This window comes from Camponotus vicinus, unplaced genomic scaffold, assembly GCF_025532165.1.
Source record: "Camponotus vicinus isolate PSW18456_S1 unplaced genomic scaffold, iyCamVici1.0 SCAF_7, whole genome shotgun sequence".
Taxonomy (NCBI): Eukaryota; Metazoa; Arthropoda; class Insecta; order Hymenoptera; family Formicidae; genus Camponotus; species Camponotus vicinus.
Genome location: NW_028141979.1, coordinates 4,564,614 through 4,583,550, shown reverse-complemented (window position 1 = coordinate 4,583,550; position 18,937 = coordinate 4,564,614). Strand labels below are relative to the sequence as shown.

The window sequence follows — 18,937 nt, the reverse complement described above, 5'->3', positions numbered from 1 at the left end:
TGCGGCCAATGAGATGCTAGCAAAAAGGACAAACATATAGGGCTGCCAAAGGCATGTTCCATTTGACGTTTACAATACTCGCGATATCATTTCATCCTTGTTGTTCACTGAAAGTTAAACAAAGACAGATGATGCTTGCTAACGTTGCAAATGGTAAATGGAACACATCTATAGTACAACATATATATATATCTCTCTCTCTACAGCGAGTGTCATGATGCTCAGTCGATGATCTTGGACGGTTGCTCTTCTATGCATTCGAAAATTCTAATTGTGGGGTAAAATTTAATTAATCAATCAAAACAAAAAGAGCAGCAAAGATTTCTTTGTGTAATTATTTATCCTCTCTAATTTTTGAGTACCGATTTATAGGTAACACAGAATACAGAAGATGTAAGAAAGCAGTAAGGAGATTTAATAATTTTGCATCTCTGATATTATTATAAACACGAAATTACATATCATAGAAAATGCGCTCGATTGGCAATGTCATACGATCTTTTAAAACCCATCTTTGGAGCTTTTTCAAGACTCAATCAAAGGTATGTTTTTTTCCGACTGAGAATATCGCTTCATTATTTTAATAATTCCTATTATAGTAGTGATTTAAATGTCTTTATTTAAAAATTATGAGTATATGCAGTGTGATGTGTAACCTGCACACATAATGTTTATTATATAATTTTTTGTTATGAGAATATTAGAGTAATTTAGATGTATACTTTGAATTTGAAAAACTTTCTTCGTTATTACTTTCTTGTTCTACTCATAAATAATGAACAGGATTATTTAATTGAAATATTTATTTCAGGCTGAAGATATGAAAATATCTAAATCTGTTCATGCTTATAATAATGATTCTTTCGGCAAATATAGTATAGTCCGACCATGGGTGGTTTCTGATAGGGTAACTGTACCTGCATACATACCCCAGCCATCCTATAGCGAATCATCAATACCTAAAGAAGAGGGACCAATAATACCTGAGATAAAAGATGAATATCAAATAGAATGTATGAGGCAAAGTTGTAAACTTGCTAGTCACATCTTGCATCAAGTTGATACATTAATTAAGGTGAATTACTTGTTACATGTATTTCTTACATAGGCCATAAATTCATATTACCACAATTCATCAATTTCAAATTAAATCAAAGAATTTAGCTACATGAAAAAAATAGAGTAAAAATTTGAAATTCTGTATGGAAAATATCTGAAATATACACTTTATGTGTAAAAGTATGATTTATAATTTAAAATAAGAATTATATCTTTGTAAATTTTTGTTTTTGTCAAATTTATCATTATTTATTTATCACATTGTGAGCTATTGTTATATATATATATATATATATATATATATATATATATATATATATATCTTGGAAGCAATATTTTAAAAGTATAGCAATAGCAATTCACACACATGAATATTTTTCAATATTTTGATTTTCTGATACATATTTCCAAAAATTATTATTAATTATTAAATATTAGTAACTTTCATATATACATTTGTATATTATGTATTAGAATAAAGTAAAATCAATACTGTTAGCCAGGTATTACGACCGATTTTCTTGATAAACAAGTACATGATATGATCATTGGCAATGGAGCTTATCCCAGTCCACTCAATTATCATGGTTTTCCTAAATCTATATGTACAAGTGTTAACAATGTTGCATGCCATGGTATTCCAGATAGTAGACCTTTACAAGAAAGTGATATACTCAATGTCGATATAACAGTGAGTAGTCTAATTAGTTATGCTAAAATATTTTTCTAATAATCCAAAAATGCTAAAAATAAAAAAAATTTATTTAAGTTTTTGTTTAAGTAGGTATATCTTAATGGCTATCATGGAGACTGCTCAGCCATGTTTCAAGTAGGTGAAGTCGATTCGGAAGGCAAACGATTAATAACAATTACAGAATTGTGCTTAAAATCAGCTATTGGAATATGCAAGCCTGATCAACATTTCTGCAGTATTGGTAATAACATCATCTATATGATTGAGAATCTTTATTTTTAAATTCACACTAATGTTTATATAATACTAGCACATTAATTTTTAACACTGTAAATTCTTTCAATTTCTAGGTAATATAATAGAAGATATAGCAAGTAAACATAATTTTAATGTGATACCTGCGTTTGTTGGTCATGGTATTGGGACTTATTTTCACGGTGCTCCAGACATATTTCATTGTGGTACAAGAAAAATTTTCGTCATTATTAATATTAATACCTATTAACATGATTGGCCAGAATTTTCTTATCTTTTTTTACTTTTTTTTATCTTTTTATACTTTTTCTTGAATATATTAATTTTAATTAAATTTATTAATGCTACACATTGTAGAGACACATAACAGATGGACTGATATATATATATATATATATTGAAATAAAACACCTATTTATTTCGTTTTACAGCAAATAATTATTCTGGAAAAATGAAACCAGGGATGACATTTACTATTGAACCAGTTTTGACTCAAGGAATGACGCAGGTTGAAATTTTGGAAGATGGATGGACAGTTTGCACTGTTGATAATGCTAGAACAGCTCAAATTGAACATACAGTTTTAATAACAGACAATGGATGTGAAGTGTTGACACTCTAGTCCACAATTATTGTTACTGTTTCTACATATATGTAAATAATGTGTAATATATTATTTCTATATATTTTTTATGTAAAACAAGTTCATTTACATTTAAAATAATTTATTAGTAAATCTGGCTGTTCTTTCTTATTCATGCATAATTGATGTAATGTGAGTTTGCATATCAACGAAAAAAATCAATTAAAGGAGGAGACTTTTAACATCTAAGCTTTATTATAATTTAGACAGAAATAAAAAAATTACTTTTACAAAATTGCAGGTCCCCAATAGCTATCTAAAGTTATCGGTCCTTGTATTTCAACACCTTTTTCCTTTGTGATAATGCCAAGATGATACTATAAAAAATGAATTGATTCATTAATGATACAATTAAGATCATTGATTTTGCATACACAACTTCCAATATCTTACCTTTGGGAAAGATCTTGCATCTCTGTAAAAGAGAACTTGCATTACTTTGTATAGAAGTTCGATAGCTTCTTCTTTGCTCATTTCGCTATTTTCCTCATAAGCTTTTCTTAGAATAGGCGTTGCCATATAGGCGCCATATCCAGTCGCGATTACTGGATCATTGTAAGCTGTCCCAAGTTTGTCAACAGTTGCCAAAAATCTGGGAGAGCAAAGTCACGATTTGCAATGTATCTAATGATTTAAATATATCTGAAACACATTAAGAAAATATAATACTTACGGTTTCTCATCTTCCAAACCAGCAATCACAAAATTATTCCAAAATGGATCAAAATTTGATCGCCTATTGTACATGACACGTGTTAACCAACAATGCAGCGCTTTTGGTTTCAAACTAAATCCATCATCCAAACATTTTTCTTCCAGACTGAAACAAAAGCATTAATATAAAGTTGCACTGCACTGTTTTTTTAAGTTATTGAAAAAACTTTTATATATTATCATACAATAAATTCTTTAATTTATTTCTAATGAGAAAATAGTGAATCTACATATATCAAAGACTTGATATTTCAATCTTATTAATTAAAAGAAATTTACATTTTTCTCTCCACATAGCTCCTGATACACTGAAAATCTGCATAATCTCCAGATGCACCGAGAATGGTGTTATCATTAACTTTCATAATACGCTCGAGATTTCTATAACGAGCAAGTGAACCATAAGATCCCAAGACATCAGCCGCTATGATGACTCCGTCTTTAAATTGTATGCCAATAACAGACGTGCCGGTCGTTATAGGAGATCTACAAAAAAATTAATTTAAATCTTACAACTTCCTATTACATCTCTTATTACATTACGCTTTAAAAATCTATCGAATGAGCTCGATGCAATCTTAATTATTTAATTTCATTGATTTGCTTTCTGTGCGAGACAAGATGACATGCGAGTTTCGTGTACGCCATAGTAGGTTATGCTACACAAATACATTTAAGCAGACAAAATATCTGTGAATTGCAGTCGGATAAAACGTACTGTGATTTTTGGAATCCACCGGTGCCGTATTGATTGCCTGGAAAATGATAAAATGCACCAGGAGACGGTCCATTGTGCCACAGAGGTACAGCATCCTTAGTGGTGAACGCCATTTTTGTTGCTGCTATACGTCATGCGTCATGCGTCATGTCACGAGTTACGTCCATGCTTCGAGAATTGCATTTCGATAAATCTCGAATCGCGACCAATATAAAGATTATTATTTTATTATAATCTTCAATCTTTTATTATAATTCTTCTTTGTTGCAATATGTTTTATGTTTAATGCTTTATATTATATAATACAATGTACTAAATAATAAAGTATAACATAATTACAAAATATATTATATATATATATATATATATATATATATATATATATATATATATATTATTAGTAAATTTTATAACTCACTGCAAGCTGTCTTCTTATATATCTAATTATTATGCGTCTTCGTCCAATGCATTCTTCTCTTGGAGTCTTCGGATCCTTATGAACTGTCGCAATCCCTCGTCCTAAAACTGTAGGAACGTTTCTTCTTCTTGTGATGTTCATCGGAACCTTCTGTGACCATTTGTCTTCCATTTTTAACAAATATTCAAATTGCTGAAATCTCTCTTTTTTTATTCATCCCTAAGATTATTGAAATTTTAATATATTTTCCTTAGCATTAAAGGAATATTAAAAAAATTTTAATGATCACCTAATATATATAGCCCTAACATTTTTTTTTTTTTTTTTTTACGTGGGGAAAATGCTCCTTATGCACACCCCGGCAGGATTACTTAACGGTCCTGCCGGGGTAGTGTTGGGCTCTCCCCGCCGCCATTCTAACGGCGGGGCCTACCAACTAAAAACCCCACGCGCTCTTCCTTAGTTTTCCAACGCTTGGGCCCCCGGAATCGCGTAAGCATTACATCTGGGGCAGCCCTAACAATCCTACTTCTTAAAAGGAATATTAAAAAAATTTTAATGATTTATTTTATTTTACTTCTTTAATTTATATAGTTTAATAATAAAACATTATATTTTCATCATAAATATAATATATAATATAATTAAATTTCTATTCATATATATAATATATATTCATAAATACCTAAAAAAAAATAATTTTCTTAATATCTTCAATATTAAACTTTAATAATATAAGCTATTTAGATAAATTTATATAAATGTAATTAATGAAATACAATTAATAAAATTAATTCTCTGAAATTAAAACTCTTATAATAGATATAAATATATACATTTTATAAAAATTATTATTTAAATTAAAACCTTAAATATATACATAAATATATATATAAGTATATAAATATATAAATTTTATAAAAATTATTATTTAAATTAAAACCTTAAATATATAAATAAATAAATATATAAATATATAAATTTGCTAAAAATTATTATTTAAAAATATTATTTAAATTAAAACCTTTTATAAATTTTAATAATAAATCCTTTTCTATAAATTCTACTCATTCTTTATCTATTTTAAATCTTTCTATTCCTATATTTAAAAATGGCTTATAAATTCATAAATATACTAAATTTATTATCCATAGTGAACTAAAAAAATATCTTAATATATAAATTTGTATTTTAAATTTTTCATATACATAAAATTTCGTATTACATAAAAGTACATAAATTTCATATTACATAAGTACATAAAATTTCGCAAAAAAATTCGTATTACTATAAAAATTATTATGTGTTAACAATTTAATTTTCATTCTCAAATAAATAAAATACTTATAAAAAAACATTCAAAAAAATATTGACCTAAAAATTCTTAATATTAATAATATAATTATTGAAATTAATTATTTATTAATTTGTAATATTATTATATAATTACTATATACTATAATTATTTATTAATCTGTTTTCCCTAATATTATTTAAACCTACATTTCCTGATTCTTTAAAAGATACATAATATATTAATCACCTAAATTAATCATATAATAGCCCTAACAATCCTCTACTTCTTGAAAGGAAAATTAAAAAATCTTAATGATCACCTAATAGCCCTAACAATCCTATTTCTCGATTAAATGAAATTATTCGAAGAAAGCCTATCTCTAATCACGTATTTAATTACGTGCCCTAATTACATTCCCTAACCGCGTGAATAAATGTCCGACATTACGTACTATTGTACGTAAAGCTTTTCTTCAGGCCAGTTGAACTTACTTTTCGTTGATCCTGGCCACTTTCTCGCTCGATCTCTAATCAGAGATCGAAAAAGGAGATAAACACTCCTTCTTTTGCCGATTAATTACCGGCAAATGAGCGTAAATATTTCACGCTCATCGTAACGATCGCTCGATTTTACGATCGTTCGTTAAATATTTGAATATAACTTTATTTTAACTCAAATAAAGCCAAATTACTAGAAATTTCTGTATATTACATTTTCTAATAAAATATAAAATTCATGTGTGTGTATAACTTTTATCATATTACAAATTATTTAATTAATTAATCATTTGGCTTTATATTAAGTTAAAGTAAAGTTTAAAAACAATATCTACAAACAAATTCTACGATGGATGAGCTATAAGAAATTAGAATAAAATAAGTGCGCGTTATAAGAATAAAGTAGCATCAAAAATTGATAAAATTGATAAAATTATTCATGCGTGCTCTTTATTTAATAAATTAGACAAAATCTTTACAAAAAAATTTTCTTTTCTTGATTCTCTTTTTTTGATTAATACTTCAATATATTTTCGCAATAGATGCAAAGCATTTCGAAAGAATTTATTAAAAGTTATTTAATTTAATCTATCCTAGCTCATCCATTTTAAGGCAACGGATTTACTACAATCTACAATCTACAATCTACAATCTACAATTTACAATCTACAATCTACAATCTACATCTACATCTACATCTACAATCTCTACGAATCCGTTACCTTAAAGTTAAATAAAAGTTTTTCTCACTCACCGGCACTGATGCGCAACAGCGGAGTTGTTTTCGAAGCTACGTTGTCTGTAACATACAAATATAAAATTCATTTATATTAATGCTCACAAAATGCAATCAATATTTCAAAAAATTTTTATCGTGCGGAATTTTATATCCGATGTGTAAAATAATAAGCAAATATAAACACGTGTGGAAAAATTTTATAAATTTTTGAAACTGTTTTTTAAATAGAAAGTTTTATATGACTTTTATAAAAATCTTTCTCTCTAATTTTCTCTTTAATTCATTTAAATAATAAGATCGAATTATTATGCGTACGATTTATAACAATTGATATATAAATAATAAATACCATCAGGTTGCTCCGCCGATGCAAGATGCCTCTCCCAGGCCTCCTCCTCCTCTCATGTTGTTGACGCGCGATACTTTTAACGGCACTCCCGCACTCACGAGCGATATTTTTATATCGCTATTTCCGCTATTTTACACGCGATACTAAACGGCACTCCCGCACTAATTCGGCATGATTAAAAATTTGGTCGCGCGATGTATATATTTAATATATATATACTTGGTACGACACTCCCGGTTTCGGTACGAACGAAAATCCCATTTTATTTCACAAGAATCAACTTCGAGCCAACAGGTCGGGAATGCAACGGTACAACGAGCAAAGATTAGGCCCGAACCGGAAAGAAGACGAAACGATTGACGAAATAGAGGAAAATGAAGTTCACCAGCTCTTTTTCGCGCATAATTATCCTATCTCGTATCGAACCTGGACCCGCTAAGCACGATTTCAGGTGACCCGCACGGATGCTATATCACTAGCGCAGTACACAAGGCTGGTAGACGGTAAAAGAAGAGGATACCCACATTTTTTAAATGCTAACATTCAGCAATTTAGAAAATGGGGAGGCAACCCCTTTTACCGAGCGAAAATCGTGCCTAGGGGAATCCACTCGACAGAGTCTCGACAGGGTTAACACACGCTGGGCGTATGGCTGTAGACGAGCAAAGAGAAGGGACCCATTAACGACCATTCCGAACAATCGATCGAGTTCTAACCAATTCGGGCTAAATCAATTGACGAAGCAGAGCGTGTCCATCACTAAGCCGATCGAGCGCGAAGCTCGAACCCGCGCGCCCATGCACATTTTGTACTGGACATACGTTCTGCGCGGCCGGCATCACCAAGTGCCACGATGCACAAGGCGCGAGTACGTCGCAAAGCAACGACTCGATGAAACATCCCAGTTAATTGGCGTCGGAAGGAGAGACTCGTTGACAAAAACGAAATTGGGATTTTGAAAACGCGAAAACGCGATAACGCGAGAATGCTACAACGCGAAAACGCGGTTACGAAGCGTAGCCGTCCGCGGCACGTTGACGGCACCGACGACGCGAACGGGTACTTAGCTTCCCTTTCAGGCACCATAAGATTTATCATAAATAGAAAAATTTAAGATAAATCTCAAGGCACCATCCAAGTACTAAGCCCTCCCACCGCGACAAGGTGTACCCCATGGGAGGGTTATATTATATATAAATTTTTTTATATATAATATAATATATATAATTTGGAATTTATTTTGTAATATAGTATATAAATTTAAATTTGGATAACAAGACCGTAAAACAAAATCATTAAGGCGGTACTGTTTATGTTGGATACTATGTTGTTGTTAATTCAATGTTGAAATATTTTAACATATTAATGTATCTCATATATCTAACGTATTAATGTATCGTAAGATTAAAAGATTAAAATAATTACATGTTGTGATACATAACTATTGTTTAATTAACAAGGATTTAATTAACAAGGAGAATATTTAAAGCATTGGTCGAAATATAGTTAATTCTAATATTGTTAAAGAAATATTATAATAAGCATCTATGATCGATATCATAACATAATTAATTCTCTTATCCCCTTTTACGTATCCCATGTTTCAATTTTTATTCGCAGTAATGAATGATTGCGATTCGATAAAGATTTATCGTTGCGATACTGTTTCATGTCGCTAATTAATTTTTAATTAATTAATTTTTATTAATATTTATAGTAAATTATGTTTCGATACTAATCGTAATCGTGTTTAGTAAGAAAATTACAATATACGAAGCGTTTCTCACCACTACTTGCTTACTCCAGAGTCACCGTGCGAATGATAACAAAGCGGTAACGTATAGGACGCTACTGTTTATATTTTATATTGCCAAAGTCGAACACCGTGTTATCGATAATTCGTGGCCGAAATATTTTATATATTATAAAATATACATTAATGAGGAATATTAAATTATGGAAGTACTTTAATTTATTGATTAAAATTCATTATTTATTAAACAATTTATCACGGAGCCTTTCGTTATGCTAATTATTTGCATCTATAATTCGATTGTTTTACTTCGTGTTTTCTCACAATCGCCCCCCAAATTATATTTAGATTGTCAAGTAGAACGATAAAGTAACACGGATGAAATACATTTGTGACACTAAATATTAAAATAATAATTGTCCGTAAAAATCGCAACGATCGAAGTGATTATTTAATATTATGGATTTCTATAATTTAATTAATTTAATCGATTCTCGATTAAATTGTGTATTTAATTAAGAAGGATTGAGAAAATTTAAAGCATTGGTCGAAATATATTTAATTCTAATATTGTTAAAGAAATATTATAATAAGCATCAATGATCGATATCATAACATAATTAATTCTCTTATCCCCTTTTACGTATCCCATGTTTCAATTTTTATTCGCAGTAATGAATGATTGCGATTCGATAAAGATTTATCGTTGCAATACCGTTTCATATCATTAATTAATTTTTAATTATTTATTTCTATTAATATTTATAGCAAATTATGTTTCGATACTAATCGTAATCGTGTTTAGTAAAAAAATTACAATATACGAAGCGTTTCTCACCACTACTTTATTACTCCAGAGTCACCGTGCGAATGATAACAGAGCGGTAACGTATAGGACGCTACTGTTTATATTTTATATTGCCAAAGTCGAACGCCGTGTTATCGATAATTCGTTGCCGAAATATTTTATATATTATAAAATATACATTAACGCGGAATATTAAATTATGAAAGTATTTTAATTTATTGATTAAAATTGATTATTTATTAAACAATTCACGGAGCCTTTCGTTATGCTAATTATTTGCATCTATAATTCGTTTGTTTTACTTCGTGTTTTCTCGTAATCGTCCCCCAAATTATATTTAGATTGTCAAGTAGAACAATAAAGTAACACGGATGAAATACATTTGACACTAAATATTAAAATAATAATTATTGTCCGCAAAAATCGCAACGATCGAAGTGATTATTTAATATTATGGATTCTTATAATTTAATTGATTCTCGATTAAATTGTGTGTTTAATTAACAAGGATTGGGAAAATTTAAAGCATTGGTCGAAATATAGTTAATTCTAATATTGTTAAAGAAATATTATAATAAGCATTAATGATCGATATCATAACATAATTAATTCTCTTATCTCCTTTTACATATCCCATGTTTCAATTTTTATTCGCAGTAATGAATGATTGCGATTCGATAAAGATTTATCGTTGCGATACTGTTTCATGTCGCTAATTAATTTTTAATTAATTAATTTTTATTAATATTTATAGTAAATTATGTTTCGATACTAATCGTAATCGTGTTTAGTAAGAAAATTACAATATACGAAGCGTTTCTCACCACTACTTTATTACTCCAGAGTCACCGTGCGAATGATAACAAAGCGGTAATGTATAGGACGCTACTGTTTATATTTTATATTGCCAAAGTCGAACGCCGTGTTATCGATAATTCGTTGCCGAAATATTTTATATATTATAAAATATACATTAACGCGGAATATTAAATTATGAAAGTATTTTAATTTACTGATTAAAATTGATTATTTATTAAACAATTCACGGAGCCTTTCGTTATGCTAATTATTTGCATATATAATTCGAATGTTTTACTTCGTGTTACTTCGTTTTATTCAGTACGTTACATCTGATGCTTTTCCAAACTTCCTTTTCCTCTTACGTATTTTTCGTTATTTCCTCTTGTGGCATTCACTCACTCACGAAAACACGATTTAATTATGTTTAATCGAATACGTGGCGCATTTTGCACGAGACTCAATCGCGAAATAATCATACGAAACTTATACACGCTTATTATATCATAAGAGAGCAACATGACCTTTACACGAGATTGGTTAATTAAACAATATACAATTTAATCGAGAATCGATTTAATGTGATAGGAATCCAACATATTAAATAATCACATCGATGTTTGCAATCTTTACGGACAATAATTATTATTGTAATACTTAAAGTCACAAATATATTCCATCCGTGTTACTTTATCATTCTACTTGACAATCTAAATATAATTTCGGGGGGGGGGGGGGGGCATTGTGAGAAAACACGAAATAAAACAATCGAATTATAGATGCAAATAATTAGCATAACGTAAGACTTCATGATGAATAGTTTAATAAATAATCAATTAATCTTAATCAATAAATTAAAATACTTCTATAATTTAATATTCCTCGCGCAAATATTTTATATTACAGAAAATATTTCGGCAACGAGAGAATTATCAATAACACCGTGTTCGACCTTGATAAACAGTATCGCGCTATTGTTAATATGTTACACGGCTTTATTATCATTCGCACAGTGACCTAGAGTAGTGACGTGACAGACGTTTCACATATTATCAAATTCTTTCTATACGTAGTCAACCTTAGCGATATAAACAGTACCGCGGTAATGTTTCTGACTTACGATCATTCGCTCAGTGGCTCTTGAACAGTGAAGTAGTGATGTGAGACGTATCATATATTATCAAATTCTTTCTCTGAACACAATTGCAAGTGCAACGAGGAACTTTTCGTGAATGAGTGTAAGTGCAACGAGGGATTCAAATCAGTGCAACGAGGATTGAAGTGCCACGAGGAAAAAGTGAAGAAAGCAAAAGAAGAAAGGAGGTTTTGGAAATAGATGGACCAATGAGATATGATGTAAGTCATTAATATAAATTATTTATCACATTCATTATTTATTATATTGTTGCGTCCCCGCGTCCCGTCCCGCTGAATGTATTCGTCATCCGTTGAATTCTTTCGAAGAAGATCGTTTCCGCGCGCGTTGTCAAGATGCTGTTATAAACAACGACTGTTAGAGAGTCTGGGTTTAGCTGTTAAGCTGCGGACGCGCGTTTATTGTGATCCGTTTTACGATTATTCTGAATTCTTGTATGTTACTCGCGGTTTATTAAAATTCTTGTGCACGAACGTCAGCGTATGCCGATTGTGTCGCGCGCATTCGATATATATCGTTCCGCGGACGCAATAATATACAGGGTGAGTCAAAAGTATGTTTTAAAAATTTGTGAGCGTGTTCCTGGATAAAAAGGAAGAACAAATGTTCATATGAACATATGGTCGCAAATGCTTTGTTGTCGAGATAATGGACATAAATCAGCAGTATCAAATAATGCTTTATTTGAACATCTCTTATAAACAACAATAACAACATTGTAAACGTTCAAATAAAGCATTATTTGATACTGCTGATTTATGTCCATTATCTCGACAACAAAGCATTTGCGACCATATGTTCATATGAATATTTGTTCTTCCTTTTTATCCAGGAACACGCTCACAAATTTTTAAAACATACTTTTGACTCACCCTGTATAAATTATTTATCATTAGTATATATTCAAAATATACATATTTCACGTTTCATTTTATTTCTTTGATAGTGATTCAATAGTGATTTTAAATTGTAACATGTATAATACATATACTTATAAAAAATATTCCATTTTATTTTAAAATAATTAAAACATTTATAAAATTTTTTATTAATTAATATTTTCAGATACTTCTTATATTTTATAAAACATTTCATATTAATATATTTATTTAAATATTTCATTTATAAAAATATAGAAATTTTTTTATTTATCATATTTTTAAAAGTTTATATCTATAAGAAATATAAATTATTTTGTAATTACGCAATTTATAACATTAAAATATATCTATTTAAAAGTAAAAATTAATTGCGCGCAATAATTAGTTTTAAAATCAATTATTTTGAACATTGCTTTATATAATAGATTTTCTTTTATCTTTTATATTTTTATTTATCGTTTATATTTGCGAATTTAAATTTATGTACTGTATTACAAAATAAATTTCAAATTATGTATTATATTATATATAAAATTATATATAATATAACTCTCCCATGGGGTACACCTTGTCGCGGTGGGAGGGCTTAGTACTTGGATGGTGCCTTGAGGTTTATTTTAAATTTTTCTATTTATGATAAATCTTAAGGTGCCTGAATGGGAAGCTAAGTACCCTTTCGCGTCGTCGGTGTCGTCAATGTGTCGCGGACGGCAAGCGCTTCGTTACCGCGTTTTCGCGTTGTAGTATTCTCGCGTCGTCGCGTTTTCGCGGAACTTTTGGACTTTTTCATATAAAATTCCAATTTCAGTTATTGTCACGAGTCTCTACTTCCGATGCCAACTAACTGGGATGTTTCGAGTTTGCACATGTTGCTATGCAACGTACACTCTTGCTTCGTGCTTCGTCAAGTGATTCGGCCCGAATTAGTTAGAACTCGATCGATTGTTCGGAATAGTCGTCAATGGGTCCCTTCTCTTTGCTCGTCTACAGCCACACGCACTGCGTGTGTTAACCCTGTCGAGGAGTCGAGTGGATTCCCCTAGGCACGATTTTCGCTCGGTAAAAGGGGTTGCCTCCCCATTTTCTAAATTGCTGAATGTTAGCGTTTAAAAAATGTGGGTATCCTCTTCTTTTGCCGTCTACTAGCCTGGTGTAGCATATAGCAACCGCGGGAGGCATAATATGTCCGGGCGGAGCACCTGAAATCGTGCTTAGCGGGTCCAGGTTCGATACGAGATAGGATAATTATGCGCGAAAAAGAGTTGGTGAACTTCATTTTCCTCTATTTCCGTCAATCGTTTCGTCTTCTTTCCGGTTTGGGCTTAGTCCTTGCTCGTTGTATCGTTGCATTCCCGACCTATTGATTCGAAGCTGATTCTTCTAAGTGAAATGGGATTTTCGCTCGTACCGAAACCGGGAGTGTCGTTGAAAGTATATATATATTAAATATATACATCGCGCGATCAAATTTTTAATCGTACCGAAATAGTGCGGGAGTGCCGTCCAGTATCGCGCGTAAAATAGCGAAAATAGCGATATAAAAATATCGCTCGTGAGTGCGGGAGTGTCGTTAAAAGTATCGCGCGTCAACAACATGAGAGGAGGAGGAGGCCTGGGAGAGGCATCTTGCATCGGCGGAGCAACCTGATGGTGAGTATCTATTATTTGTATATCAATTGTAAATCGTTATAAACGAACAATAATTCGATCTTATTATTTAAATGAATTAAAGAGAAAGATTTTTATAAAAGTCATATAAAATTTTCTATTTAAAAAACAGTTTCAACAATTTATAAAACTTTTCCATACGTGTTTTATCTGCTTATTATTTTACACATCGGATATAAAATTCCGCGCGATAAAAATTTTTTTAAATATTAATTGCATTTTGTGAGCATTATTATAAATGAATTTTATATTTGTATATTACAGACAACTAGCTTCGATAACAACAACTCCGCTGTTGCGCATCAGTGCCGGTGAGTGAAAAAAACTTTTATTTAACTTTAAGGTAACGGATTCGTAGAGATTGCAGATGTAGATGTAGATTGTAGATTGTAGATAAATCCATTGCCTTAAAATGGATGACCTAGGATGGATTAAATTAAATAAATAAAATAAAATAATGAAATTAAATTAATTAAATTAAATTAAATAATTTTAATAAGTTCTTTCGAACTTATGCTTTACATCTATTGTGAAAATATATTAAAATATTAATTAAAAAAAGAAGAGATCAAGAAAAGATTTTTTGTAAAGATTTTGTCTAATTTATTAAATAAAGGACACGCATTAACAATTATCAATTTTATCAATTTTTGATGCTAATTTACTCTTATAATACGCACTTATCTTCTAATTGCTCATAGCTCATCCATCGTAGAATTTGTTTGTAGATATTGTTTTTAAACTTTACTTTAATTTAATATAAAGCCAAATGATTAATTAATTAAATAATTTGTAATATGATAAACACACACATTGATTTTATATTTTATTATAAAATATAATTTATAGGAATTTGTAGTAATTTGGCTTTATTTGAGTTAAAATAACGTTATATTCAAATATTTAATGAACGATCGTGAAATCGAACGATCGTTACTAAATGAGCGTAAATATTTCACGCTCTTTTGCCGGTAATTATCCGGCAAAAGAAGGAGTAATTATCTCCTTCTTCGATCTCTGATTAGAGATCGAGAAAGAAAGTGGCCAGGATCAACGAAAGGTAGGTTCAACTGGCCTGAAGAGTACGGTTAGGGTACGCGGTTAGGGTACGCGGTTAGGGCACGTGACTAAAATATATACATGATTAGGTGAGGTGATGATTAGAGATAGGTTCCTGAAATCTCGAATAATTTTAGTTAATCAGGAAGTAGGGTTGTTAAGGCTATTAAGTAAAATCATTAGAATTCTTCTATTAATATTAGGGTTGTTAGGGCTCTTAAGATCATTAGAATTCTGTAATAGTAGGATTGTTAGAGCTATTAAAATTATTAGAATCCTTTAATAGTAGGGTTGTTAGGGCTATTAAGTAAGATTCTTTCAATAATCCTAGGGGTAAATTAAAATTATTTTCAGTAAGTTGAATTTATTTTTAAAAACGTTGTAAAAATAAATATAACATGTTTTAAAAATAAAAATGTTTTAAAAGTGAAATTTAAATTATCAAAATTATCTTCAGAAATATTAAAGAAATTGCATAATTATTAATGTTTAAGAAATCTTAACATGTTATATTTTATTTTAAAACTTAAAAATATATGTGTATTAAATCAAATATAATACTAAATCCAAATGTTAATGCTATCAATATCAAATTATTATATCGATGTTATTAAATATTTGAATAAATGGAATATTATTATTTGATATTGATAGCATCATAAATTTGTAAATTGTAAATTGTAAATTATAAATAGTTATAATTGTATTTTAATTATAATCTAACATTGATATTTTAATTGTAAAATACAATACAATTATGACTTTAATTATATTATATGAAATTGTATTTACGATTGTAAATTCTTATGTAAATTACACGAAAATTTATCGAAAGTAATTAACATAATAGTAATTCATTAAATTAAAGTATTTGTTTCTGTAGTATATATTTTTGGAATATTCATAAAAGAGTAACTGTTTGTATTTTTATGTCAAAGAGTCATTAATAAATTCGGAAAATTTTTATATAAAATGTAAAAATTCGATGCTAATTAATGATTAAATATAAGCATTATAAAATTTGACGGACGCCTTCGTTGCAGAATCGCGAGTCAATTATTATAAATTTTATGATATGCTTTCCGTTAGCTTTATTTATTTATGAATTCCATATCGCGCGGAACTGAATATTCTTAAAATAAATTATTAAATTATGATTGCGAAAATACCGTGTTCTTTCCGCGTTCTCTTCGCGTCCTTATACAAGATTATCATTTTAACAGAAGAATTTTATCGCTGTCCCTCTCGTCAGATAATATTCCGAAATATTGCTAATTAAATATAAAGAAATATCGAATAAGAGAGTGGAGATTCGATGTGATAAGTCAACGGTTAAATATTATCTTCACAAAATTTAACGATCACCTTCGATATTATATCATAGAATAGCGAGTTAATTATTTTGAATTTAATAATTTGTTTTTTCAGTTATATTTGTATTTACGAATTTTTTTGTTCGTATCGGAAAATATTCATAAATGAATTAATAAATTACCATTGCGAAAACACCGTGTTTTTCTCGCGTTCTTTTTTGCGTTCTTAGACGAGATTGTCGATTTTAATAAAAGAGTTATCATTGTTCCTGCCGTTAAATAAACATTAATGAAAGTTGCGTGACTCGTACCGCCGAGAAGTCGAAACGATTTTTACCATGGAGAATTATTTCTCACCGGTTCTTGTAATCCATTCGCGACGTCTAGTTGGGTACTCTGTTGAAAATTGGGAATTTTTATTGTAAGATTGAAGAAACTAATCCCAGGTTTTCCTGGCAATTTCCGAAAGCAATGATTTCGGTAGTAATTCAACGACGATACGTTTCTTTAACGTCGAATTAAATTAAATAATACATATCTAGATGAGAAAAATGTATCTTTTCTTTTCTTCGTTAAAAATGTTCTATCATTATTAGGATTGATATTATTATTGTCTGTATATATAATGCCAGAAAGATTTAATAGTAGATTAAATATGGATATAGCGTTGTGTATAAATTTTAATTTTTCAAGTAATTTCATATTGTAACTAATTTGTATAAATTTTTTCATAGAGATGATTACGAACGAATATATTTTTAATTAATACAATTTGTCTATTTTGAAAAATTATTTCTAGGTGCTGGGGATATTAACATTAATTTTTAGTTTCTTTTAAGAAACTATTTGCAGGTATTGGACATCCATCGCCATTTTGAAATATTAGTTTTTAGGTACATACCATTTTATATATATGTATAATAAAATACATGCACAAATTCACATATCCAAAATATTTTTATAATCTTTAATAATGTTATATATTATATATAAGCGAAATTATACATGAATGTTACATAAAATGTTCGAATACTTAAAAATTTCGAGACAAATCGAATGGGTACCCCTATATCAGTAAGATAGTGATTAACAGAAAAGAAATTATTAATTTAAACGTTATAAGAATAAGAATCTAGAGAATTAATCTAGAATTAATTGTTTAAAATTATTTGATTTATTTTATTTTGCACACTGTACGAATTGAAATTTTTTAAATCTTGCTGATATTGGGTTCGATTCGTCTCGCGCGCGCGAACGGTACCCCAAATTATATGTGTTCGCACATTTAACACAAACTCCAATAATGCATGGATTTTATTATTTATAAATATAATCGTTCGTAATCACATTTCAATAAAAAAGGTCGTTATATGTCCATTTAATTTTCAATAAAGAAATATATTTCTTAATAATGGAAGAACATGCTTTCTGATGTGCATATCAATTTCGTGAATTAAAGATAATGACGAGGAGTAATTGTCGTTGATTTATTACTGAAATCATTGCTATCAGGAATAGTCCGAAAGATCCAGGATTCGTTCCCTCATATAGTAAAGTTCCCGACGTTCAATGGATCACTTAACTTTTCTTCGCAGATTGATCTTGCGAAATCTGATGTAGAAACAAGACGTTAATCGTTCTCCATTTTTAAGATCGCTCCTCTTTTTACCGGTATGTCACTCGCATATTTGCAATTAAATATTCTGAATATTATCGATTTATTTATTCGTCGCGTTTTATCGCGAATTTTAAATCGCGATTTATCTTATAAAAATTCGCAAATAAATCGGTCGGTGAATTGCATATTCACAAGCATGACAGACCTTAAATGTTTGTCGAAATATTTTCGTTTTTCTATATTTTCGTGATAATAATTATATCGCGCACGTGTCTATTGAGAGCTTAGATTATTTATTTATTTATTTATTGTTCTTAATCCATGCCTTACGGCTTTGGATGGACTTCCAGTCTTACAGAGCTTTACAAGTTTTGTATTCATTAACGTATAAAATATAAAATATAAAATGTGATATAATATATAAAATTAAAATAGAATAGAAATAGAAATAGAATAAAGTATAATATATAAAGTGTATAGAGTGTAAGGTGTAAGTTACA

At 29.5% G+C, this 18,937-nt stretch overlaps 2 protein-coding genes across 6 annotated transcripts; one reads left to right on the top strand and one right to left on the bottom strand.

Moving 5' to 3' along the window:
- Positions 1 to 196: 196 nt before the first annotated feature.
- LOC145974615 (methionine aminopeptidase 1D, mitochondrial) lies at positions 197 to 2,840 on the top strand. Of its 5 annotated transcripts, none has more exons than XM_083104571.1 (7): positions 197 to 278; positions 373 to 542; positions 877 to 1,075; positions 1,559 to 1,750; positions 1,844 to 1,994; positions 2,104 to 2,214; positions 2,440 to 2,840. In XM_083104571.1, the coding sequence occupies exons 2-7, from the start codon at positions 487 to 489 to the stop codon at positions 2,628 to 2,630; spliced, it is 900 nt and encodes a 299-aa protein (XP_082960697.1). In that variant the 5' UTR covers positions 197 to 278; positions 373 to 486; the 3' UTR covers positions 2,631 to 2,840. The 5 variants fall into 5 exon arrangements, with proteins under 5 accessions (XP_082960697.1, XP_082960695.1, XP_082960699.1 ...); XM_083104569.1 differs by having other exon boundaries at positions 812 to 1,075; XM_083104573.1 differs by having other exon boundaries at positions 211 to 393; positions 468 to 542.
- On the bottom strand, positions 2,825 to 4,244 carry Prosbeta7 (proteasome subunit beta type-4). The gene is made up of 5 exons (XM_083104574.1): positions 4,084 to 4,244; positions 3,645 to 3,851; positions 3,325 to 3,471; positions 3,045 to 3,243; positions 2,825 to 2,968 (listed from the first exon to the last, which is right to left on the bottom strand). The coding sequence occupies exons 1-5, from the start codon at positions 4,194 to 4,196 to the stop codon at positions 2,879 to 2,881; spliced, it is 756 nt and encodes a 251-aa protein (XP_082960700.1). The 5' UTR covers positions 4,197 to 4,244; the 3' UTR covers positions 2,825 to 2,878.
- Between the last annotated feature and the right edge of the window lie 14,693 nt (positions 4,245 to 18,937).